Source organism: Planococcus citri, chromosome 2 (assembly GCF_950023065.1).
Source record: "Planococcus citri chromosome 2, ihPlaCitr1.1, whole genome shotgun sequence".
Taxonomy (NCBI): Eukaryota; Metazoa; Arthropoda; class Insecta; order Hemiptera; family Pseudococcidae; genus Planococcus; species Planococcus citri.
In genome coordinates this window covers 37,146,490-37,173,497 of record NC_088678.1, presented here as the reverse complement: position 1 = coordinate 37,173,497, position 27,008 = coordinate 37,146,490, and the positions used below count along the sequence as shown (strand labels likewise).

The 27,008-nt window shown below is 36.7% G+C and overlaps 1 protein-coding gene across 2 annotated transcripts in view; it reads left to right on the top strand.

The window, feature by feature from the left end:
* LOC135835650 (synaptogenesis protein syg-2-like) overlaps positions 1 to 27,008 on the top strand; it is a 494,360-nt gene that overhangs the window by 447,598 nt on the left and 19,754 nt on the right. For both annotated transcript variants that reach the window (XM_065350008.1, XM_065350007.1), the window contains exon 9: positions 10,270 to 10,429. In XM_065350008.1, the coding sequence (XP_065206080.1) occupies positions 10,270 to 10,429 (160 nt within the window). The remainder of the gene's footprint in view (positions 1 to 10,269; positions 10,430 to 27,008) is intronic.

Here is a 27,008-nt window from a genome sequence, read left to right as displayed (position 1 = left end):
AAAATTTTAAAGAATCTTGATACATAGTACATATCGCACCTCGGGAGTTATAAGCACATCTCAAAAAAGTGAAATTTTACAGGAGAGTGATTTTCTTTTTTTAAAAAACTTGATTCATTATTTTTATCAACTAATAATTAATTGTGAGGAATGAATAGCATCTCGTTTTAAAGATCTGGTATCCTACCTTCGTTTAGCATAAGAACACTTTGAAAAAGAAAATCTTAAAGAGGAAATATTTCAATGTTTGGAAAACATTTTGAGTTAGAACCTTTCATTAAAGTTGATGTGGAGGCAAAAGGAAGCGTCCAAAAAAATTTCATGATAACGAAGTTGTAGAGAATTAAATTTCCAATCGACATAATGTCGTTAGTTTTTTTCTAGAGTGCTTAGTTTTTGAGTTTTTCTCAAAAAACTAATATTTCATTATATGTGCAAATTCATTTTTCTGAAAAGTGATCAATTTAAAAATTTTTTTCCATTTGGTACAAACCAATAAAAAATGCACTCCTTGTGACTATTTCTAACTGACAAACATTCAAAACAATGAAAACTGTTTGTTAACACTTTTACCTTATAACTCCAAACAACTTGCAATGTTGTTGGGATTTTGAGTTAGGCCATTTGGGTTTTTTACATGATCTAGATAATGTACCCAACTCAAAGTGTAATTTTTTGGTTGAGGGGGGGGGGGTCATACAAACCCCAAAAATGCAAAAACGTCAAAATCAATTTTTTTTGAGATGTGACCTTATTACTCCCGAGGTGCGATATGTTACAAGGTAATTTTTCCAAAATTTCAAAGAAATCATAGCTCAACTATGGACTTGAAATATTTCAGAATTGCTCAAAAAAAATCATCAAAATAAGTATTTGAATGCGAAATTACATATAATTTAACGCATTTTAGTTGGCCATATGATTTTTTTTTAAATCTCGAAAATCATGGACTAATTATACCTATGCTCAAAATTACTCTTTACAAGTGCTCAAAAAAATTTGAATGAAAATTGTTTATTTTTGCCAAAATTCTAACTCAACTTGATGAATATTAGCATAACAACTTTTTCAAAAATCAAGAAAGTCTTACCTCAATATTGACCTAAAAATTCTTCAAAGTTGCTCAGAAAACAATTTAATTGCACTTCATCAAATTTTCGCGAAATTTTAACCATTTTGATAGGTTGCATGAAACTTGATCAAAATTCCCAAAAATCAATGACCCAACTACGATCTCGAAATCCTTCTAAAATTCTCAAAAATTTCCCAAAAACATGCTGGATGAAATATATTTTTTTTTGTGGAAGGGATGTAGTAGAAGCAAGCTTCAAGCAAGTGACCCCGGCAAACATAAGATAGGTACCTACTAAGATCTCTCGCAAAACTTTGCACTCCCCACCCCCGCACACGCCTCTCTGAAAAAAGCCATTCACACCATCACTACAAGCCCCACTTCACACGTCCCTGACAGATTAATACATTTCCACATATTTTTTTTATTTTTATTTTTTTTAATTAAACATGAAAACATACAATCTTAAACTAGGATGGAAAGGAGCCTGTATGAGTCCTGATCAGGTTCACAGCAGAGATGGTGAGGAGCAGGGGCCCCATTCAGTGGCTACCAACCAGCGGTGTCTTGCCTCCAGGCAGAAGGGGAAAGTTTGCTGTTACTGCTACGAAAGGACACCATTGCACAATATTAAGTACATAGAAAAGAGTATCTGAAACACTTTGACATGTTTATTAGTTTCAAGCATGGTAGATATACATACAATGTGAAACAGTAATATAGCACAACAATATACAGTGGAACCTCGATAACTCAAAATCCAAGGGGTGTGGTCATTCATTCGGCTTATAGAGGTTTTTGAGATAATCAGTTTCGAGTTATGCAGATAGTAAGATTTTGAGAGCGTTCGAGTTATAGAGGCTCTTACGAAATGAATGAATTAAGAGATAATATGTAAGTGCATAAAAGATAAACGTATGAATTGAAATATTTGAGTTACAGAGGTAAACTCCAGACAACGTACGACTCATAGAGGCTTTCTCACTATTTTCGGCAAAATTTTAGCTTCGAGTTACAACTCGTTTGTGTAGTCAATTTTGACTTATCTGAGTAAAGTTAACATTGAATGTTACGGAGATTTCAAAGGGTATGGAGGTTGGTTCGGCTAATAGAGGTTTTCGAGTTGGAGAGTTTTGAGTTATCGAGGTTCCACTGTATAGCACAAGGTGGATTCACAGGCTTGGTTGGCAAGGCACTCTTGTATTTGTTGTAGTCAGCTTTATGTTAATCAACGAGTTGTTGAAATTGAGATGGAATAGATGGATGGTGAGTTCCAGCAGCCTGAAGGCCCCTGTTGCATATCAGCCGCTAATTTGGCACAAGGATACATATGTCCCATGAGTAAAAGAAATACTCGTGGACGTGAACGCCTATCAATGTGTGGTCCAAACAGCCAGAGTATAACCGCAGCAGCACCAGACACTGCCCAGATAATAAAGACAATAAGGAAGGATGTAAGCCCCACTATGGCATCACTGTTGTAGTATGTGTGACAGCATACATCAAAATCGAGCCGCATCACAAAGCTAAACTCTCATCTGATCTTGCCCTCATTTGCCCTCATCTTCCTACGAAATATTTTAATTTCTTGCAAAACATCTCAAACGCATTTTGATAAGTTGCATAATAATTTTTCAAAAATACCAAAAATCACAACCCAATTATGTGCTCCAAATTCTTGAAAAGAGCTCATATAAAAGTTTGAACGGAAATTTAATATTTTTGCTGCCCCTTTTTTTGATTCCATCGAAGGGTTTCTTCTCAAAGAAAAATTTAGGGAAGAAAGGTTTTTAAGCATTGAAAACTGAAATGAGAAAGGAATTTTTAAAAAATTAACAATTTCCTTTTTTTTTAAAAAGAACCTCAGCCAAAAAGTACTGATCCAAACTACATTCATTAAACCTCAAAAAATTACTCTAATCAAAGAATCATAAAAAAGTGATCACTCCATGGTTCTTGAAATTTTCAATGCTGAAAAATTTCAAAAGAAATATAGTATTATTTCTCAAAATGAAATTGATAAACAAATCGCAAGAAATCATTAAAAATAATAATAATGATACTCGTAGTGATACCTGCAGGATGCAACATTTCAAATTCAGATAAATAAGGATACGTTATTTGTAATAAATATTTCACAAATCGCCGCTATTATTTAAATTTCCCCAACCTATAAACAGCTGTAATGCAGTGATAAAGAAAACAAGGAAACAGTCTCGCCCTCCCTTTAATTACTCTATAGGGTCTCATAAGGAAGTCTCCAAGTCTACAGCACAGCTACCTCGATGGAATCTGCCTTCGCCACCATATCGTATTTCAAAGCCCCTCTGAATAATACACCAATTGGGCAATTTTATTTAATCTTAAACTTCTCAAAAACCAAACATCATTGCCTTTAAAGATATGTAGGTAACTCTACGTACGTACAGCAAATCGTAAAAGCTGTAAACACTTAAAAGGAGGGCAAATAGAAAAGCATGCCGCTCTTAACGAGTAACTACAGCTACTCGTATACGAGGACAGCACACTTTTCGAATTAAAAATCAATTCCGTTCAGAAATGTTAATAGATCGCGGGGCGTAATTTGCTGTGGAAATTATACCCTAACGATGTAATTTCCGAGGAAATTTCCATTACTGTAGACTTCTCGGCACCTGAGACACCAAGTCTACGACTAGAAAGCTCTGGCGTATAGTCGGAGTAAGTAGATACCTATGCGTAAGTAGTATAGGTATACGGTACCTATATAGTATACGGGCTCGTAAGTATAAAAATTCAACATCGAAAGCAGTCTTTTTCGATGCACCCGTTCTCGTGTTACCCCTGCGTACCCCTCGTACCTCAACAATTGACCCTAACCACTTTGTTAAAAAGCTTTCCGAAAGCATCTGCAAAATGTTCTGCACTAAAAGTTACCAATTTAGAGTACGATTTTTATTACTCCCTAGGTATGTATATATGCATTTTATCTCTCGGCGCGTAAAATCCGTTTAACAAGTTATACATTTATTCTGTCCCCAGTGCCAGACAACCCGGACTAGGCTGATTTCTTGCGAAGGAAATGTTTAAGCATATCGAAAGCATCTTCTTAAGACCCTTTCCGCGAGTCCTTTTTTCTTCCCTCGACTCTCTTTCCGTACGTCTTAGTAACTTATGTACGTTTTCCTGACTCATACTGTGTCCATGTGTGCTATTTATGACCTAAAATATACCTATAAATTTTACCCAAAGTTGTATTAATCACGCCAAAAGACATAGTTAATGTCGAAGGGTGCGTATAGCAAGGCACACAGCTGGGATAGTCTCATGTGAGCCTTTTTTTTATCAGTAAAAGTAGATTCCGCGAGTCGGAAATGTAAAAAAATGGACGAATACCTACTTACATATTAAGTTGACTTCAATTTTCAAAAAAAAAAAAAACTCCAAATGATGGTGTTTCTTTGGCTTATTTGAGATCGTTAAAATTTGAATTTCTGCAGAACAAGTTGCCCTACAACTGAATGAATAGCGAAGAAAAATGACACAACTTCTCCTCTTTCCCCTCCAAAATAGCTAGAATTTCTCCTAAAGCTTCATACGTAATATAAGAAGAGAAAAAAAAAACTCGAGTCTCGAACACGAGGCAACGCACAGACACAAAATAAAAGAAGAAAAAAACTAACTAATCCGCCAAACACTTAGAAACATATCAAGCTTTTTCAACTTTTCTTGATAGTTGAACAAAGAGCACGAAGAAGAAGACAGGAGGGAGTATAATGCAACAGAACAATTTTTGAGCAATGTCGCTCAAATTAAACGACGACGAACGAGCGCTATGAAAGCTTAGAACGCGACGCAACTTGTCAACTTTAATTTAAATTAATATCGAGTCGTAATTTTCATACAAATCTGCACGCTTTGACATTTGTGTTGAAAAATTAAAAAAATTGAAGAGCTCGCGGCCACCTTACTCTATTCTACGCTCTTTGAAACATGCGAAATGAAAAAAATTCTCCGACTACGGTTCTAAGCAAGCGAACGTTTTGAATTATGAAATTTAATTATAATTGAAATCTTTCGGCGAGCGAGTTGTACTCGTATTTGGTGGATTCCACAACATCGAGCTTAATCTTAATTTCGCTGCTCGCTGTAAAGGCATCGGTAACATTTTCTCAAAAGAATACACCAAAAGCTTGTCAAAACGTGATGGAAATGAGTAAAAGGTATACTTATATTTTTCTCAGCTTCGGAATTGAGACTAGCAAAACTAGGTAGTCAAAATTTTTTGTCACGAGTTTCAAAAATCATGCCCGAGTCGTCGAAATATGTATCGAGACAGCATGATTCTTAAGTAGGGAGTAAGAAAGGAAGATATTTGATTGAGCTTAAAATTTTCTAATTTTAAATTCAAAGAGGGAACAGGTTTATAAAATGCGGCGAGAGTTTGGTATTATCTGTTTGTTTTTGAAATCTTGGCGTTGGTATTTTTCGCGTTAAAATAAATCATCGAGAATTTTGAAGGTGAAAATAAATTATGTACAATTTTAATTAAATAATTGAATTGTGGCGGGACGTTGCAATTGAAAACTGGAAAATCGATGATGAAAAAAGCCTCAAATGTAGGACCCTAAATTTTTCAATCAAAGAATTGAAATTTGTACTTGAGCATACTTTGTTGATCTCCCAATTTGGAGAAAATTTTCAACTTTGAATATTATTAGCGCCTGTGAAATTCCCTTGTAAGCAGACCCCAAAGGCCCAAATTGATTAATTCAATTTTTGACAAATTTTTGAAAATTCAAAATCAACGATTTTTCTAAAGATATATGTAATAAAGAGCTTTCTTTTTTAATTAATGTTCATGCATTTTATATAAAATTGATATAAAATAGTTCTCAAGCTATAATGCCAACTCCCTGACGACCAAATTTCACCATTTCCAGCAATTCTGGAGCCTCCAGTACGATTGTTGAATTTCTCCAGAAGTCGCGGAAATTCATTTGGGCAGCTATGAAATCAAATGGTGGATATTTTCAACAACGAATAACACTACAGTTTTATCCACATTTGGGTCGATTTCGAAGCAAACACCTCGAGTGAATTTTTTGGTTGGAAGATAAAACAATTCGAAAAATCAAAAATTCACTATTCTTAGGGGAATTTTTCAAGTTTGTACCTATGAATAGCTGCATCTTGTTTTAAACCAACTTCCTGATCCAAATCTTACCTTTTCGTGCCATTCTGAAATCTCCAGTGCAATTTTCGATCACTCCGGAATTTTTGAATTCCTCCAGCAGCAATTTGGACAGCTAAAAAATGAATTGTGGCTCATTTTCGACTGCTTCAACGAGTTTATCACACGTTTGGGCCTATATGTAAGTAAACAGTTGAACACCTCGAGTGTGTTTTTTTGATCATCATAATTATAGCAATTTGTAAAGAAAAAAATTCAAAAATATTGGAAAAATTGAAAATCGTGCTGGAGGCTCCAGAATGCCCATTATTGAGAAAATACGGCCCCAAGAGTGGTTTAAAGAAAGATACGGTAATTTATCCAATTATCAAAAATTTCTCTTTCAACAAAGAAATTTTAAATTTTTTGATTTTTTGCCTCATAAATATGTTGGTAAAACAAACAAGGTACCTACTCAAGAAATTCGTTTCAAAATGGCCCCAATTATGAATAAACGCTCGAAACAAATTGAAAATAAGCTAAAAATCAATTTTCAGCTGCCTAAATTAATTTTTCAGACTTCCAAATAAATCAAAAATCATGCTGTAGGTTTCAGAATTTATAGAAGTGATGAAATTCGGCTTTGAGGGCATCGATATTAGCTTCAGAGCTGATTTCAATTGTATTCATCAAAAAAGAAGGTACACATTTTTCCGAAAAAAAAAGAAACGTATTTCAAAATCCTAAATTTGTCAAAAATGATTAAAAAATCATAAGCAGCTGAACTTTTGGTTATGATGTTTAAGGCCATGCTTTTTCCTAAAATCTCATTTTCATTCAAATCGGAGATGGAAACCTTGAATGATTTTTAAAGTAACATCTAGCCATCAACATCTTGAAGACGAAAAAAAAATTGCGAGGAAACCGTTTCAATCCTTCTACTACTTTGCACTAAAATTTACCCTACCGAAAGATCACTTCGAAGCCAAATTTTGAGCTGTCAAAGTTGGTTTTTCGATTTTTGGAAAATTTTTATAAACGGCCAAACTGGATTGTCCATTCCAAAGTTCCTTATTTATTTATTTTTTTTTGAAAGAGTCAAAGTAGATATAAAAATCTAAAAATCGACTCGACCTCGTTCTCTCAATCGATTGCAAGAATTCTCCAGACAATTTCGAACCTCCGCCAAAATTTGTTTGTTTTTTTTTCAGTTCACCGTAATCAATTTTCACTTCTAAAAATTCGATACACTTTTAAATTTTCATATTTGTGTTATGTGTTGATTTTTTTTTGTGGGGGGGGGGGGGGGTGTTTGAGGTTAAGGATTTGGAAATTTTAGGTGGAGGAGAGGGGCTATTGAAAAGCTCACATTTAAAACCTCTACTCACCAAAGTCAACTTCCTGAATCAATTGCGACAAATTTTGAGCCAATCTAGAGCCTCCAACAACAGCAAGATGTTGATTACAACGCTTTCTGTGCCGGTTTCAATGTGTATTGTACAATTGTACATGCTAGAAAAATGATCTTCAAGATTTCTTCTGTTTCCACTGCGATTTCTTATTAGTCTCGAAAAAATACGAAATCCTCATACAGCTTCTGGATTGCCAAATTATTGATCAAATAATAAGTTCACATTACATTTATCCAATTCTACTTGAAAATATCATGACAAAAGATAAAGAAAACCGAACAATGGTTTCAAAAATTTTCAAAACTCAAATTTGATTTTAATGAACTGCTAGTTTATACTTGAAGAAAAGCTTCTTGAACAATTGAAGAGCTCTATTCCAAAGTGGGTTAAGTCATTTTTTAAAAAAACACGTTTTACAGAGATTTTTACTTCAAAAGTGAGTTAAGTCATCGATTTTTCAAAGTGATTTTTTCTACAAGCAATTGTTCTATGACCAAAGAAAGGAAAGGTGCACCGACCTTTCGAAACAGAACAAATTTTAGCAACAAAAATTTTAAACGCATTTTTTGATGAAAAAAATGACTTAACCCACTTTAGAATAGAGCTCTTCAATTGGAGAGAATTTCATACCGGACGATTTGTTTCAAAGACAAAAGACAATATGGTACATAAAATTGAAAATTTATCTCCTCCCAAATTCCAAATGATCTTAGCTAACGTACATGTACCTACATGTGCATTTATAACGTATGTAGATACTCGTATCACCTAAATCGACTGAGAAGCTCTCCTTACACTGAATAAATTTCCGGAGACATTTTAATTTGGGTACGAAATTACTCGGTCGTTGCAAAGGAAAAACCCGACGTCTTCGTATTAAACGCGTACTATAAAACTTAAATACGCGCCCGGAGGCTAAAAAGCGCGCAATTTCGAAATTTAATTAAAAACATTTTAAGTCTCGTGAAAATTCACGCGACAATGTAACGCGTAACGTCTAACGCACTCTTAACATTACGCTTGATGGGATGCTGCTTCTTTGGTAAGATAAGGTGGAGGCGGAGGTCAAAAGCTGATCATCGTACACGTTCGAAGTTGACGCTCTGTTCGCCTTAATTACCTTCGTTTTGCCCTTGGCAGCTTTCTTGTATACTTTTTTACATGTTGGAATTTTTTCTCATGTAGAAAATTGTGGTCAATTACCTACCTATCAGATTTACCATTTTTTTCTTCCCGAAAACCAACATTTGTTTTTATTTTGATGTTTTGAAAGAAAAATTCTGTATAGTTTCCCATTTCCTAAAAGGTCCAATTGGTGATTTTTCCCTCTCAGATATTCGTTCAGAGCATGCGAAACATGAGCCACTACCCTCTCCTTCGCCTTAAGCTTGAGTTTCTTGGTGTTTCTTTGTCGTATTACTTACACATTAAAGACATGTCGGTTGTTGGCGCGCTAACGTGTGTCATCAAAGTAAGGTCCCCTGTTATTCGGCGTTCGTTGCGGACAAAGATGGCGAGAAAAAGCGAGAGAAAGAGGAAAGCACCATTGACGTCGGTCGGTGGTGCGTTCTTATACGCATCATTAAGCTCGAATGTATACCTCAATTATGGCGAATATTTGCCTACAAATTTTGCGTACGTGTACTTTGTGACCCGTACATGATGCGAATTCCTCGCATTAAGGGTAATTTTTATACGCCAAAAAGACGGGCCCATTTTTAACATAGACGCGAGCTATGCTTCCTGTATAAATGGTAGATTTCTTCGCTCGAATATCTTAGCTTATGCTTTGCTCAATGTAATCCGACGGTTGTGGGCGTTGGTTTATCCTACGATTAGAATTTCTAAATTGAAATTTTCTGTCTATTATTCCATAACCGATTGCAAAAGTGAATTGAAATGAAGGTAGGTTTCTTTTTTTTTAACGTTGATACTGGTACCATAACCCGGATGTATGCGATGAAATTAATTTACTTACGTATCCCATACGCGTATAGTCTAGTGTTTTTTTTTCAGAATTCATTTTTACCTTTTCGATAACATCGCGATGAGCCGTCACGTCATTCTGCAAATCTGTAGGAATTTTCATCGTCATCGTCCCAGCGAAAAAATTTTTCCACCCGCATGTATAGCTAGTTTTTTTTTTTTATTATTGGATAACGAGCTTTTGTGTATATTGTATACTCGTTGTAAATCACTATATACCTTTGCTGCAGCACAACGGCGAAAAAAATACAGCGAATTCCATCAGGCGAAAACAGCGAGATGTTATCGTTCCCTCCGGTTTCTCGTTGGGTTTTTTTGCCTCTGTTGTTGTCTATGCTTCTCCATTCTCCATTGTGTACCAATGGATATGTTGTGGATGGAGGCTTGCACGTTCATATATGTATACGATAAAACAACGACGAATCTCTCCGTATCTACACATAAATAATAAATACTTTGTTTAGTTTCGGAAACATTCTCTTGCATATAGGTAGCGGTGGAAAAAAAATGCTAACTAGGGTATTTTTTTCATAATATCACGTATTTGTACCATATATATGTATGTGTGTTTCATTCATTCATTGTGTGATTTTTGTCCTTTTTTTGCTACTATTATTATTATTATTATTATTATTTTGGTTTTATAGGGAGTGATAATGAATCACAACTCGACAGCCAGAGTGATCCGTAGCCATCATAGTTTGGTTTTGCAAAAACTCACTCGTCACAGCGCCGGTAGATATTCGTGTGTTGCTGCCAATTCTGAAGGAGAGACTTATAGCAATGAATTGACGTTCAGAGTGAAATGTAAGTACTCGTGACAAATACTTATCTATTTCTGTGTACAAAAATTTTCGGTTTTGAAACACTTGAAACTCAAGTTTGATCGACACGAATATGTTGCTGAAAACTCAAAATTCAACTCCAAGGATTTTCGTATTTCCTTCACCATCCATCATAATAACTGGTTCTTCGAGCGTTAACAAATAGTACAGTTCGTCGATTTTGCTCTGATAAGAGGACTGGTGAAGTTGTATGATAGATGTAGAAAAAGTTGCATAATCAGTTCGCCGTAAATCCTTACAACAGATATTCGAGCCTGTTTCATATCAACTCTGAAAAATAATCAAGTTGGGTCCTCTCAAAATCTTTGTGGTTGCAAAAGATTTGATGGAAGATTTTAAATCAGCAATTGAAATTTAAAAAGTTCTAAACTGAACTTTCAAGATAAGCTTGAAATTTTACCATGAATACAAAAGTTGGAATCTACTGTTTGAAAATTTGAAAAAATTACAGAATGATGATTTTTAGCTTCGTTTACAGCAAATTGATTTCTAAAATGAGATTTGAAAGTCACCAGGGAGGAGCACAAAAGGGTCCCTCTCCACATTGCCAGTCAGAATGTTTTTATAAAATGAGAAATGAAGTGGAGTGTCGATTTGCTGAATGAAAAATGCTGAGTTTACACTACAATAAATGAAAACAACGAGAATTGTGCCCAACAAATTTTCAACAAATTGATTTCTGAAATGAGATTTGAAAACTTATGATGCGCTGGAGTAGGTACAGAAGTTCTTCCCTTTGATCAAAAATGTTTTTCATAAATGGAAAATTTACAAATTTTCAAAAATTGAATTTTCTATGCATCTTTTAGGGGAAAAGGGCTAGTAATATAATTAGACCAAGTGAATCATTTACTAAAGTACCTACCTAAGTTTTTTAACTGGATACACCGTTTTTTCATCTTACTGTTGCAAAAACACTCAGCATCATCTTTTGCTGAGATTGTCGAATTCTCACTCTGTGCCAAAAATAGAAAAGCATCTCGCCTTTTGTCAAAATTTCCTGAACATCTCGTTCACTGCTGAAAAATGCTAAAATTGTTATTTTTTTTGAAAAAATCCCAACAGTCGCAATTTTTTCCAAAAATTATCCAGAAGTACCAATTTATTGAGAGAAACTGCCAAAATTTTGCGTTATTTTTACTCCAAAGTTGAAAATAAAATGTTGCTTTTTTAGCAAAACTTTAAAAAAAATATCATTGTTTTGCCAGTTCTTGGCAAAAAGTTCTGCTTTTTGCTAAATTGTCAGTTTAGCTTTTTGCAATAAGTTGATTAAAATTCTCGTATTTTCGCAAAATTTCTAAAAAAAAATCAATTTTTCCCAAAAAAATTAGGGTACTCAAATGTCTTTTTTTTTTACCAAAACCAAAGGTTGCAAAAAGTCTAGCTTTTTCAACAAAAAAAAAAAAAAAAAAAAAAAAAATCAATCAAAAATCCACCTTTTTGCTTAATTTGCCAAAATCATGTTTTTTAACAAAAATTCTCACTTTTTAGCAGCAATTGTCAATTTTTTTACCCTTAAGTCTCACTTTTTATGCCAATTATTCCCACAAGGTCTTGTTTTTTCCTAAAAATTGTCAACAATTTTCGCTTTCTCAAAAATTGAAAAAATTATTTTAAAAATTAGGTAGGTATTTATTATTTTTTGCCAATAATTGTCAAAAAGTTCTGCCTTTTTCTAAAATTGTTTAAGTTTTGCTTCTTGTTTAATAAGTAATTGACAAAAATTCTCACTTTTCAGCAAAACTTCTTAAAGAAGTTCAATTTTTTCTCAATATCATCCAAAAGTCCGCTTTTTGTCAGAAATTGCCAAAAATCCATTCCTTTTGCTAAAATTGTCAAAGTCTCGCTTTTTTCCATTTTTTTTTCTTTTTTTTTCAGAAATTGCAAACATTCTCAATTTGTTGTCAAAATTTTTCAAAAAGTCTCGCTTTTTCACCAAGAAGTTACAAAATAAGTCAAATTTTTTTGAGAAACCAAACCATTTCAAAATGATATGTTCTGGTTTTTTTTTTGGTCAATTTTGTTTCATTTTGTAAGTAAAATGTTTGGTCACTTTTTTAGAGGAGGGGAGTGGAATTGAGTACGAGCCCTGAAAATGAACACAACAGAGCTAAAAAGGCTGCAATTTACGCACCACTTCTTTCGCCTTATCTAGAGCCTCTACTAAAAGTTGACCTTTTCTCAGCAACTTCAAATCACTTCAGAAGGCTTTTTAATCTATCGGTAATCGAAAATGCAAGGCAGGTGAATCGAGAACCCGAAAAAACAAATTTTAAAAGTGTACTTTTTTATAAGTTGAAATTTGCAGTCAAATCGAGGATGAGAAGTACTCCTAGATTTTCGAAAGAGATTCCAGATCTAGAAAATTATCATGGTTGAGTGGACTGAGGGAAAGTTTTTCTTGACAAAAGGAGTAAGGAATTTCGATAATAAAAAAATTTCATTCAGAGAACATTTAAAAAAGTTGTTCCACTGAATTTGGAGATTGAACATAGGATACGAACCAATTTTCAACTTTCTACTTCAATTTGATCAAATTTTGGTTCATTAGTGAAAACTTGGCTGCATAATTTTCAAAAATTTGTCTTCAACAATTAAAAAATTGAAATCAGATTTTAAAATTTGTCTTGATTACGAGTTTTTGGATGTTGTTCCTTCGAGTTTGGCTACTTATTTATGCAGTTTATCAGATTGAAAAAAATCATACTTCAATTGTAGACATTTTAATAAAATTTCAAACAAAAGTTGCAAATAATTACTTACTTTTTACTTTTCTCCATTAACGTGCCTTTACTGCAACAAAGGCCAGAGGCACGGCAGGTAAAAAGGTTACAGTTGAGTTAAAAGTCCACTGGACTGGAGGAACTTGAATAGGTAAAAATATAAAAAACGGTTCATTTAATGATCGTATGTAGTCTTGTATTTCATGGTATCCGAGCAGATAAGGTTGTATGTAGATTACAGCAAATGGAAAGCCACCGTTGTCCAACGTCCAAGCACATCGAAGAAGATAGAAAATACGAGTACCTTCCTAAACCAACAACAATAAAACGAAATGAATACGAATATTATATGTGGCATTTCACGTACACGTTATACGTATAACGTGTACATGAAAAGTGGTTAACTGTGAAGAAAAGAGAAATGATATATATTACGAATAGGACATCTTTCATTTTACGGATCATCGGTCGAACATTGCATATTTTCCCTTCGGTTTTGCGTTTGCGATACGCGAACGGATTATATTTCCTATCATAGCTGTACTTATTTTCAGTGAATTTATGTAGCGGAATAGCAAGTTCTGTTTAATATTTCGGAGAGTAAACCCTATGGGTAGAATTTTACTCGAGTTTTCCCCCATTTTTTTCTCTTCTCTCTCTCTCTCTCTCTCTCTTTGTGAACAGCTTTCAACAAAGAGAAACAGATAGAGAATAGTTATAATAAAAAGGAATCGATTAACAAAAAAAAAAAATGAAAGAAAAATATCATCGTTTAATAATTTTCGAGGGAAGTTTTTTTTTCATCTTATTTTACTCATCGTCGCATAATTACGTCGGTTTTCGCAATCCGAATTGAATATCGCGGATAATTTCTTTGGCTGTGTGAGAACAGAACTGTGTGAGAAGAAACTTGGCGAATAATTTTTTTCCTCTCTGCGAAGCTAATCCGATGTAATTCTACCTGAGTTATAGCCGTTGACGGTATTTTTTTTTCGGCCTTTAGTCCGATATGTACTGTATGTGTTTTTATGTAGTTTCGAGCGACCGTTACACAGCTTGGCAGAGAAACTTTTTTTTCTCGGCTTTTTAAAAAGTCGTAGAGTTTATTCGGTTGTTTTTGGTGTAGTAATTTAAAGTCGTTTTAGTGTCCCACTTCGTCCAAGTTTATCTTTGCAGAGAATCACCAACGTACACGGTAATTGACGAATTGGGCCATATTTAAAAGAAGAAGAAGACCTCGAAGGAGGAAAAAAAGCAGTACAGAACAAAGCGAACAAAACCGGATAAAAAGAAGAGAAAAAATATATCAGAAGAGAAAGAGAGAAAATACGTAACGAACGCAATAAAGGAACGAAATATGTTATAAACTGAACACAGCAGCACCAGTATAGCGGATAAACGGACGGACACTAATTTAAAGCAAATCTCCGGTTTTAAGCTGAAAGTCCACAGAGACTCGCTATCAAGATTTCATTCGCAGACACAAAGCTTCGCAACATTTCAGTCTGCGACGTAAGATATATTACTTGGCACCTACGGTCGCTCTCTCTATTCCTTCTTGCACTTTATTCGTTCTTTCTAGACTCTTTTATGTAATAATGATATATCTGCGGTAAATGTAGCCTCTATTCTTTGACTCGTCTCTTTGCTCAAAACACAACGCCGCCTAGAAGAGCTCTGGAGGTCCTCTCGCACAATATTACTCGTACGGTATATATTGTGACAGTTAATCAAATCTCAGCGGTGTATATTTTAGCTCGGTTTTCTTCCTATTTTTTTTTCCACTAGGTATATATTTAGCTGATAAAATATTGCGAGTAGTCAAATTTGCAACACAAGGCTGTACATATACTTTAAGATCCAATTTTGAGTAAAATTCCAAACAAACTCCATTTCTATCTATTTGGTTAATAATTCGATAAAGGTTTTTCATCGACTGCACGAAAAACGGGCTTTTTCAAAAAAAAATTTCCCAAATCTTTAAAATGTAAAAGAGTTTTTGTATGCGTTATTGTATTGTGTTAATAATAGAAAGTGGCGCCGATTTCAATTCACCACCTGCCGAATACGCTGCGTCGATGTGTATTCCACGGGGTGGTTTCGTAATCTTGAGAATTCCTTCGAACACCCGACTCGACACTCTCGAAAGTTTCTCGTAGGCTACTGTAATGGCATCAATTTCGCAAAGTTTTCGCTAGCTGAGGCATAATCGTCTTCAGCCTATTTCTATTCGCCTGCAGATGCGAAAGAAATTGGATAAACGCCCTCTTTGTATAAGTATCAAGTATAGAGAAGGTGAAAGAACACGTTGTTGTATTGTAAGGGTATATAAACAAGATCTAAGCTGAGCCAACCAATTGGAGTTTGTGATGTTGAAATTGACGATAGAGGAAACGAGTATATATTGTGTTGTAATTCGATGATTGTTTCCGAACGAATTGAAATAAAAAATGAGAAACATAATTTAATCTAATAGTGGAGTCTTCTTTTTCTGTGCTAACTTTTGGTGGAGGTATTTTTCTATACAGATAACTTCCTTTGAACTAGTTTTCGAAAAGTGAAAGTGAAAATATTAGAAATTAGCCAATTAGTTTGAGAAGAAAGAATTTTTTCCAGGAAATTCACAGGTTGTTCTTTTTCAATAATGGGGAGGGAGGAACTGGAATTTGCAGTTGAATTTACAAAAATTTGCGATCGAAATAATTGCTTAAATTTATTCTACAAAATTGTCATTATTCGTAAACTTTTCGGGTATTTTGAGGTACTCTCTTGAAAAAAATTCAACATTTATAAAAATTGTTGAAGAAAATTTTGAATTTGATCTGGCAGGAATGAACTTTGAAATTTGAGCCAAAATCAGTCAAAAAAGCTTCTGAGTTGGTGTATCCAAGTTAATGAGAACTGAATTTCATTTTGGCTCTTTTTATGACAATTTTTCAGAATTTGAAATATCCAAAAATCCGTTAAAATTTCACCTTTTTATCTCAATTTTAACAAATTTTAAGCTTTTTGAGAAAATTGACCCAAGATTCGAGTTTCCAAAAATTCACTCAAGATTGAAAAATGAATTTCAGCTCCTCAAATATGTCTAGATGCTATTTCAATTCTTCATCGTCCGGTACAAATATTTGTCTGTATGGTTGAATAGGTATCTCCTGGGGGAGGGGGAGCTTGGCTTACATGTTGGTGCAGTCCTGGCTTCAACTCGATCGATGAATGCTGTAGCAGGGCACAATAGGTTAAACGATGGCAACAAATTTGTTCACAATTTTTTAGCAACTTTCCATTTTTTGAGTGGGTAAAAGATAATTTCAGAGCTCGTAATCGCAATCGTTGTCCTTTAGGGGGCGGGGAGTGGCCTCCAAAAATGGGAGTTTTACTCTTTTAGCTCCATTTGAGCATTTTGTGAGCAAATGAGGGGCATGTAGTGGTAAACACTGACTTAGACTTACTCTTCCACAAATGGGTTGGAGTAAGCTCACGCCCAACTTACCTAGTATACACTTAGACAAGGATTCACCACTAACTAACAGTAAACAAGTCAACACAATATTCCTTTCAGAGGTTTATTGCACAATACTCGATTACAACTTTGTACAAGAACAACAATGAACTTATAACTTCTGCCTAAAGCGACCATCAGAAAACTGCGAGGCGGACATAGCAGTCCGTTTCGGCCGTCGTCTGCTCTGGCGGAACTAGTCCGACCAGAGCGCGCTGCTAAGCAGTGCTGCCTCCGACCGAGGGCATAAAGTTCCCTGCTATGGCGAGTAATTGTGGTCCTCGAATACCCTCTACATATGCCCCGGCTACGGTGACCCGCGTGGCCAGAGGGCGCGTCTGGGCGTCGAAGCCTAAAAAGGATCGACTCGTCCGATCAGAGAGTATCGAGGACCCACTGCCCCGCTTCGTCCGTCCAGACAACCTCTGTTGCCTGCCTAACTATCATTGCATCCGCAGAAGTATCTAATAAAACTATCGACAATAATCGCGAGTTAAACATAACACATAATACATGGAATAATAAAAATAATACATGATACATGAAATAATCAAGTTACATTCGGCACATAAAAGAAAAATAACATGCTTAAGTGCTATGTCCGAACTTGTCCGCTATCCAGTGTCCTGCATCGCTGATGTCCTTCCTTCTGGGGTTTGACTGCGACTGTTGGTGTCCATCTTGATGAGTTGGTCATTCTTCATTTGTTGGGTGGGTACCTATACGACGTCCATAAAATCGGCCAGACTCAGACAATCAGACAATTAACGTATTGTCTTTTTATACGTCCTTCATAGTACGTCCATTCAATTGAATTTCTATTCGGCCACAGGTTGGGACCCCATGGCCAGTGGATGTCCCTGACCTGTCCTGCCCCAGGACTTTGTCCTGCTGTCCGAGTTTGAGACCTGTCCTACTAGAGGACATTGTCCGTCTTGTGGTCTGGACACTGTCGTGTCTGAGTCCCAGATACCGTCCGTTCATCCGAGTGTCGGACACCGTCCATTCATCCGAGTGCCAGACACCGTCCATCGTCCGAGTGCCAGACACTGTCTGTCGTCCAAGTGCCAGACACGTCCGTTTGTCAGAGTGCCAGACACGTCCGTTCGTCTGAGCCAGACACCGTCCGTTCGACTGTTACTCAGTCCAGTCTCTCATCCCGTATTTTGGGAAGTTCGGCTATTTCGCACTCTCACTGGACCAACCATTTGTTCACTCGCACATTTTTCACTTGGTGTTGGAGAAATAAATCAACACCATAAGTTTATATCGACCAATTGTTATTTTATCAATTTTTTTATCGTCTGCGACTTTTCAATTCATTACCTTTCTAGCTTTTATGTCGCCACGACCTCAATACTATGCCACCATTGGCAAAAAAATCTTTTTCTTTTTTTTTTTTTTTTGAATTAAAAAAAACAAACAAAAAATTCCACACACACACAAAAAATTTCACACACACAAAAAAATAATTCACGACACAACGGCATAAAAAAGAAATGCCAAAAAACATAAATAACACATCTGAGAAAAAAAAACGACATATAGGCCAAAGTCCTCTCCGTCCGTTCGACCATTTTTCAAACAACCAGTAGAAATATCACAGCCAGGCAACCTTTGTCTGTGCCCCAGCATCTAGTGTCCATCTTAGAGAGATAGAGACTCATCTCCTTACTCAGAACAAAGCTATTTTCTTTACACATCCAGCTATGAAAGCACAGCACATCCGTCACATGTAGGTTCGTCCGTGCTCTTGTCCGATATTAGTGCAAAAACATAAAACTTTTTTTTTTTTTTGAACACTCGTCCCGACCATATAAGCAGCGTCCGGACCACCACCTATAACGTCCTATTCCTGTCCTGTCTTATTCGTCTTTTCTACTGTGGTTGTATTAACGACATATATGAGTAGCTAATTATAGACTTATTTGTGTCTTCCTACAAACGACCATTGCTTTCATTTTAGGTGGCTACTCAAATTATCTGTCACCCAAATTTCAGGACACACTACCTGAACTGTGGACATCCATTTTAAGCTGTCCTTAACGACCTTTTGCCCCATGGACAACATATCAAGTCAAGTACAGCATGCACAGAGGTGAAACTAAATAAAAATGCACTATCTTTACCTTATTTATACACGTCCGTGCTGTTGGTTCCAGCCTTATCAACCTGTACACCTAGCCAGTGGTTTTCAACGACTTTGTCCCTGTCTGACATGGACACTTTCACATCCGTTAAATATCAAATCCGTATTATTTAATAATTACAACCAACATAGGTGTACTTTCGACTATTCGGCACTTTTTAAACCACAACTTCGTAAGAAAAAAAAATTCTGTTTTTAATCTCCGAACATCCGAACGACCATTTTAGCAAACACAGACACAATTGCGACCTATCTTCAACACTTCAGCACTATGCATTATTAACTTGAGCATAATCTAACTTGAAATGCTTCGGCTGAGTTTTCTATCTCGTTATCAAACGAACAAAACGGCGTTTTCACAAGCCGAACGTATTTAGCACTGGTTGTTATCTCTTATCTACACCCCCGCGCGTGTGCCTGTCCATTTACTTCGTTGCACACTTGCCTATTCGGCCTAGAGAAGACTTGTAGCAGATAACAAAAAATATACACGGATATAACATGATTAAAATAGGACCGACGTCCTGTTTGGCGCAGTTCTCTATTTTTCCTAATAATAAATTGAGTTCGGACATATTCAAGGACATGATGGATTTTGTCCTTTTTTGAACGACCTATTTAGTACGTGATTACAAATATTTTTCATAGTCGTCCTTTCACCTATGCCCACTCTATCCACAGCGTCTTTTCAGTCAGACTGCTCGGACGTTTGTCCTAGCAGTGGACTGTGTTGCCCCACAAACACCTCATATTCAGCCAATTTTTTGAGTCTCATGGCAAACAGGGCAATTCTTTCTCTTTCGTCCTCCTGTATTCTTATTTGTATTCGCTCATCTAGCTGTTCATAAATGGCGTTGATGATATGCCATTCGGACATGTCTGTATTAGACAGGACTCTCAGCCATTTCATGGCAACAGTTACCTGTGCAATTGAGGAATGTTGCGGCATGTCCACGACCGTTTCAATGTGACTCATAGCGTCCTTTTGTCTTTGCTGGTTCCAAGTTGTTTGTAGGAAAGAATCTCTTAGGCGGTAGTAATTTAAATTACCATCATTTCTCACTTTCCATGCAGCTGCACATGGGTGCCGGACCAGTTTCCTAAAAGCCTTACAGTATGAGTACTCAGATGCACTATACTCGTCCATCGTCTCTTCAAATTCTTTAACAAAGAGATGCGGCTCAAATTGACGGCTATCATCGAAATCTATACCAAACGATGGAACCATCGTCATCTTAAATACCGTCTGTCCTGCATAGAACGAGATATTATACCTCTGTGGCCTTCTAGCCAGCCCAAAATTGGCTGTGACCCCCTCAAACTGTGTATTTTCAGAGCTTGATGGTACTGTTTGTGGTACTGTCCTTGGTATCGTATCTAACCCTTCAGAATGTTCTTCAAAACGACCATTCGGATGACTTACATGTCCGAATCGTCCGTTACCAGTATCCGGCCAGTTGTCCTGGCACCTATTGTCCGGATAATCGCGTCCGAATCGGACACTCGGCCCTACACAACTGTTCAAACAGTTCTCTCGTCCAAATTTTCCGGTGCCCCTGCCCCTACGACTGCGAGGACGACTTTCGTGCAGGACACGATTGTTTGGGACATTGTCCCAGCCAGACTGGTGAGTCGGACGCCATTCCTGCTCAGACCAGACGTTTGGCCTTCTCTGATTTCTTGCCCCTGTGGATTGTCTGTGTTGACCATCCTGTCGCAAGTCTTGCCATCTAAAAACGTCCTCACGTCCGCCTACATGCGTTACATTACAGTCCTGTCCACTACAGACAGTGCTTAAGCGTCCGTTTCTGTCCGAACCAGTGGTAGATATTCGTCTCAGTTGGGTGTTGTTTGTGTCATAGGTGTTACCAGGCACAAACAACTGTTGTCTTATTTGGGGTTGTGATCCATGCGTCTGTGGACCAGATCCTATAGGCTCCTCGAAAATAAAAGACCTCGCTCCAGCCATACCTGTCCTGCTCTGCTGTTGTTGAGCAGGTTGTGATATGCTCATATTGGCAATACTGTCAATAGCCTGCTGCATTATTTCGTCCATCATATCACTAAAATTAGGTATAGGCTATCTATTGTCCGGGTTTACATTCGAGTGTGTCTGATTTCTCTGCATTTCAGTACTCGCGTCCGTGGCCCTAAATCTCACACCTAACGCTCCATCCAGAGCTATTTCGTCCATGACAGCACTCTGTCCTTGACGACTTAGTGTTACGTGAGTATTTGGACCATTTTGTCTACTTTCTAATCGGCTTCTGGAAATAGGACTGCCTATATTCCACCTACGACCATTCAACGAACTCGTTTGGTTTAAAACCAAACTGTCTCTACCACCCTGTGGCTCAGGACAACTATTTCCGTCCATGACCAAAAAAAAATACAGAAACCCAACACGTCTGTATGTGAAACAAAGGATACACCCTCTTTGTTCACAGGTAGGCACTATCGCGTGTCCGAGCCTGCACAATGTACAAAGCTGCGGACAGACGGGACCTCGGCAAAGCTGAACGCGTCTATAAGTGAAACAAAGGTAACACCCTCTTTGTTCACAGGTAGGCACTATCGCGTGTCCGAGCCTGCACAATGTACGAAGCTGCGAACAGACGGGACCTCAACAAAACTGTTGTGCAGTATGCAACCTGTAACACTTACGCGAAACGGCCACTTTTTACGCAAATCAACGAATTAAAACAAACAATAAGAACAAATAAAACACTAACCTGGGTATTTTTTCTGGTTTCTGACCTGGAACTCCATGTCGTTTTACGAATACACGGACAATCAAGCCTAAGCTTGTAATTCAACGAATTAGCGTCCCAAGACCAAAAAGAAGAAATTTTTCATCCAGAAAAACGTCCGACGCCTGGGTATTTTTTCTAGTTTCTGCTCCCGACCTCCGCGTCGTTTTACGAATACACGGCCATCAAGACTAAGCTTGTAAATTGTCCAAGACCAAAAACAAGAAATTTTTTGTCCAGTAAAACGTCCGACTTTGGATAAAAATCCACGACCTTGGATAAAAATCCACGACCAACCCAAAAACAACCTTTTATGGGTAAGACCTGCGTACAAGGCGCCAATGTAGTGGTAAACACTGACTTAGACTTACTCTTCCACAAATGGGTTGGAGTAAGCTCACGCCCAACTTACCTAGTATACACTTAGACAAGGATTCACCACTAACTAACAGTAAACAAGTCAACACAATATTCCTTTCAGAGGTTTATTGCACAATACTCGATTACAACTTTGTACAAGAACAACAATGAACTTATAACTTCTGCCTAAAGCGACCATCAGAAAACTGCGAGGCGGACATAGCAGTCCGTTTCGGCCGTCGTCTGCTCTGGCGGAACTAGTCCGACCAGAGCGCGCTGCTAAGCAGTGCTGCCTCCGACCGAGGGCATAAAGTTCCCTGCTATGGCGAGTAATTGTGGTCCTCGAATACCCTCTACAGGCACGTAAGTGAAAATTCACACTACATTATTTAATAAATTTTTTGCCTTCAAAATTCGATTTTTGAAATTTTGAAAATAAGTTCATTCAGCATTGTGACGGTAGGGGATGCGCCCACAGCTTCCACCTAGAGGGAAGATGTGTTCCTCCGGAGTGGCAGCACTGACTAAGTAGTGCACTCTGTCGGATTAGTTCGAGCTTAGCCACTCCGCCATCAGAGAAGAGTAAAAGCTTCGAGTATATTTTCACTGATACTAGCCTTCGGTTGCATTTCAGAGCTTACACTTGGAATCGTCATTCCAAGTGCTTTTTATAATGTTAAGTGTCTTTTATTCGTTACACTCGCGTCGGGTTTATATCAGAGTTTGTACAATAAAAGCTCTACTTTCATTTGCGGTCATCATTGATCTATTCTGCGGTATTTCTATACCATTGCAATAAGCGATATCTTTCGTAAGGATATCTGGCAAGACTAGGTTCCCTGGGCTTAACCTCGTGTAGTCGTGGGTGGCATTCTCCCTCTGAATACCACGGACCATCCCCCACGCTACAGCATTTATGCCAATTTTTAGAATAATGTGTTTTGACGGTATGAAATTTTTCCATGAAAAATTTAGTCAGAAAATCAAGCAAAGTAATTCTAAAAGTGCATTTTGAGGTTGTTCAACTCGTTTAAGACTTTTTATGGGCTATTCCATGTCAATTTGACCAAGAAGTAGTAAGGGGAGGGGGGGTCGGCGATTTTTTTGAAATGTTTCCTGTAGAAAAGCCTTCCGAAGGGATCATCAATGGCGCAAATCGCAGCCCTTCAGCCCATTTTTAAAAGCTGCTAGGGGTTGTCAAAGTTTTCAGTGAACTTGAAATATCATCCGTTTCAGCAGTGGATAACTCGATAACCACGATATCTACCAAAATTGAACTTTTTCCAATAGTTAAGGGCTTTGAAAGGCTCTTTGGTGATATCATAAGAATCAGTGTTGCCACTTTTTTTCGTACGAAAAATTGACTGGAAAAGTTTCAAAACGTAGTTTTCATATCGTTCCGGCTCTCAAAAATTCTGAAAAAATATACTATGGACAACTTTTCATGCTGAACAATATTATTGGTATTAAAAAGTTGGGATGGCATTAAGTATTTCATAAAGTCGATTTTAAAAAATTGAAAGTTTGCGAAAAAATGCGATTTTTTTATTTAAAACGTGGAAAAAAGTTTTGATTGGTGAAGTTGACCCATTTGACCCCTATTTTTACGTATCCGTTGAAAGAGTTGAAAAACCCCTTTCACTCGATGAAATAAACTCATCTCAAAAAAATCAAAATTCGAAAAAAATTCAATTTTCATTTCCAAACATCAAAAAAAGTTTAAGTTTATTCAGTCATCTTATTTTGACCTCTTTCTGACACTATTTCATGAAAAAGTTGATAAAAATTACACTCATAGCAAAAAAAATTAAAATTCGTTTATTTTTAAAATATTTTCGAATTTTGATTTTTTTGTGATGAGTTCATTTCATTGAGTGAAGGAAGGTCTTTCCACAGAAAAAATTTCAAAAAAATCGCAGACCCCCCCCCCTACCATCTTCTAGTCAAATTGACGTGAAATGACCTTAATCCAAAATTTATTTATTTATTTAAAAAAAAAAAAAAAAAAAGATAGAAGAAAAAGAATTAATAGTTGTTTTCATGAATGCAAAAAAAAACATTTTTCTGGGTTGGTGAAAATTGAACGTTTCAAATTGCACGTGAAAAATTGCACGTGCGAAATTGCACGTATACAATTGAACGTGGGTGATAATTGCACGCATGTGAAAATAGAACGTTTACAGCGTTCAATTATTACGTTCAACTATCTGTATTGTTCTGAAAAGGCTAAAAATGAAGTTCAGGCCCTATAATTTTGGTCAGTGCACATTGATGACATTGAGCACCCTCTAGACCATTTCAGGGAGTTGTCACAAAATTCCATGAGTTCGATTTCAAAAGTAAATTTTCCAGAAAAAATGAAAAAAATTCAAATAACACCGTAAATTTAACATGCAGACGGTTTCAACTTGTTCAGGAGCCGGTAGCCATATTTTGAAAGTTCAAAAGTTAATTTAGACGATTTTTATGGAACTTTGTGAAAATCTGAAATTTCCAAAATACAACCGGAGGTTCCAGTTCCAGAACGCCTTGAAACCGTCTCCAATTGACTCAGCATGTTGAAGTAAATTTTAGCTTTCCACCTCCGCTGGAGGCTCCAGAACTGCTCAGAACGTTTCGAAACTGTATTTTGGGTTGGTGAAAATCTCACATTATTAAATGATTTTCAGACGTTAAATTTGCAGACGTTCTATTTTCACATGCGTGCAATTATCACACACGTTCAATTGTATACGTGCAATTTCGCACGTGCAATTTTCTTACGTGCAATTTCATACGTGCAATTTGCCGGTCCCCCATTTTTCTCATTTGATTTTTTGACCAAAGTAGATTTTTTAAAGGATATTTCAGATTTCAGGATGAAAAAAAAATAGGTAGATAGTCACCTATAATTGGGGCAATTCGAATGAATGTTCAATCGGGTGTCTTGAACGATAAAAGCTTTGCAGCCAGATTATAACTCATCTTGGTAAGGTCTGAGGTACACAGATTGTAAATTTTCAAAAATAAAATTTAACATCAAAGGTCACTGAAAATGTTACCTAACCCGCACATAAAATTTCTCTTCGCTCAGTGTTAAAAAGTTCAGTGCTCGACGAAAAATTTCACCTCTGCTTTGTAAATACCATACTAATATCGATGCTATAGTTTTGTTGTTGTATGAGAGTATTTTACCAGCCCTGTCTTGTGTGTATCATGTAAAAAGCATTTTCCTCCCTTTCCTCTTCCTGTTCCTCTTTTCAACATTTCGACGTATTGTCAGAACTCTCTCTTTCTACTCTGATTTATAAACACAACAAAGGAGGTAGGTACGTGTGAATACATTCTAGCTCGTCAATGGAAATCTAAACCAACGTGCCGCAGCATACTCGTGTAAGGTACAAGCTCCGGATTTGGAATTTTCTAAATGCCCGTATGTATATACTCGAACTTCGTACCTACTCTACGAAATACCAGCTTACAACTTTCACTATCGGTACCGCCAGCGAAGCAAATCGTTCGGCTTGAAATTTAGGTACCTAAATATAATTTGACGGCTGGAAATTTTCTCCGAGATTTTTTCACCGGGAAATGAAAACGAAAAAGAGGAATGCGAATAGTTGTAAAATACGAAGCAGGTTTACTTGGGCCTATTCGTTACGTATCTATATCTGTGTACGAATACGACACTGGTGCGAGTAAGCTGAAAGATGCTGATTAACGAAAACGAAATTTTAAACATACCTATAAATGATGTTTTCATGTTTCCGATTGGTATTTCTTTCCTTTACTACTTTATTCAGAATGGCCGGAAAATGTCCCAAGTGAATTGAAAATGTTGGTTATAATTTTTTGAATATCATCTGGAGGCAAAACATTGTTGAAGTAGAGTTCATGAGATATCATTCTACTTACTGGAAAGCCACTTTCATTCGACCAGGAGTCCCGAAGAGGAAAGCATGGGGACTCTAGGAGATTACATTTTTTTCAAAGTTGAACTTTTTCGTGAGAAGCTCAACTTTGCAAAATATTTTCAAAATACAAATCTACCCGAAAATGAGTGATTTGTATGTAATTTTTAACCGCTTAGTAGAACCCGAAATGTGGTCTTCGATTTTGATTACAATGGCCTAGGTTAACGCAGAATCTCAAGTAAGTACTATCTTCTGGAACTGGGCCATTTTTCAGAAATACAGGTTGGGTAGAGGCTAGAGCGAAAAAACTACGATTTTTTCGATAATTTCTTCTTTTTGAGGAACTTCTGGAGCTGAAACATTTTCTGAGTGACTTTCTACTCAAAATGAAGGTCTCTCCACTAAATTTGGTCAAAATTCTCCGACTTTTCCTATCCTTCGAAAACAAATCTCACAAGATCATACCGAAACTTCTTATATAGATTCAATATTATTGCAAACACGCTCCAAGGTCTCTCGCATCTTATTTTCCATACAAAAAAATAAAAAACGCACACAACCCCGGTACAAAAAAATACCAAAAGCTTTCTACGGCATTTTAGTAATTTGGCCAAAGCTACGAGTGTTTTTCCAGTCCATTTTACGTCGACTTTTGTAACCCGTTTATTCGGCCACACCCAGTCCGGTCTTCATTCCGGCGTAAAAAACACAATCGTAAAAAAGTCATCGTCACCCTCATACGTACGCGGCGCTAATCAGCAAAAAAAACATTTCTTATTCGAGTAAAAAAAAAGGGGGGCACACAGAGGCAAGCAGGGCAGCCAAATTGTCAAACAGAAATCCATTAACTAAAAAACAAGCAGTACACACGCACCGTACGACGACGTCGACGATGCGACGTACCAAACAAAGAGATTTTTTAGCTCGTTTTGCATTTCGCAGTCGAGTTGCAAAAATAAAATAAAAAAAAATTCTACACTAAACTAGGTAGTAAAATATAAGGGGAGGAGAAAAAAGTAGGCGCAAAAAATACATCCACACATACAGTTCAAAGCAAACGGGTACAAAGGCGCGCAGAGGGAAAAAAGAACAAAAGCTTTCTGCTAGTAATGATCACGAAATTGGAATTAAAATGTCACCGGTAATAATTATCTAGTCTGGTGG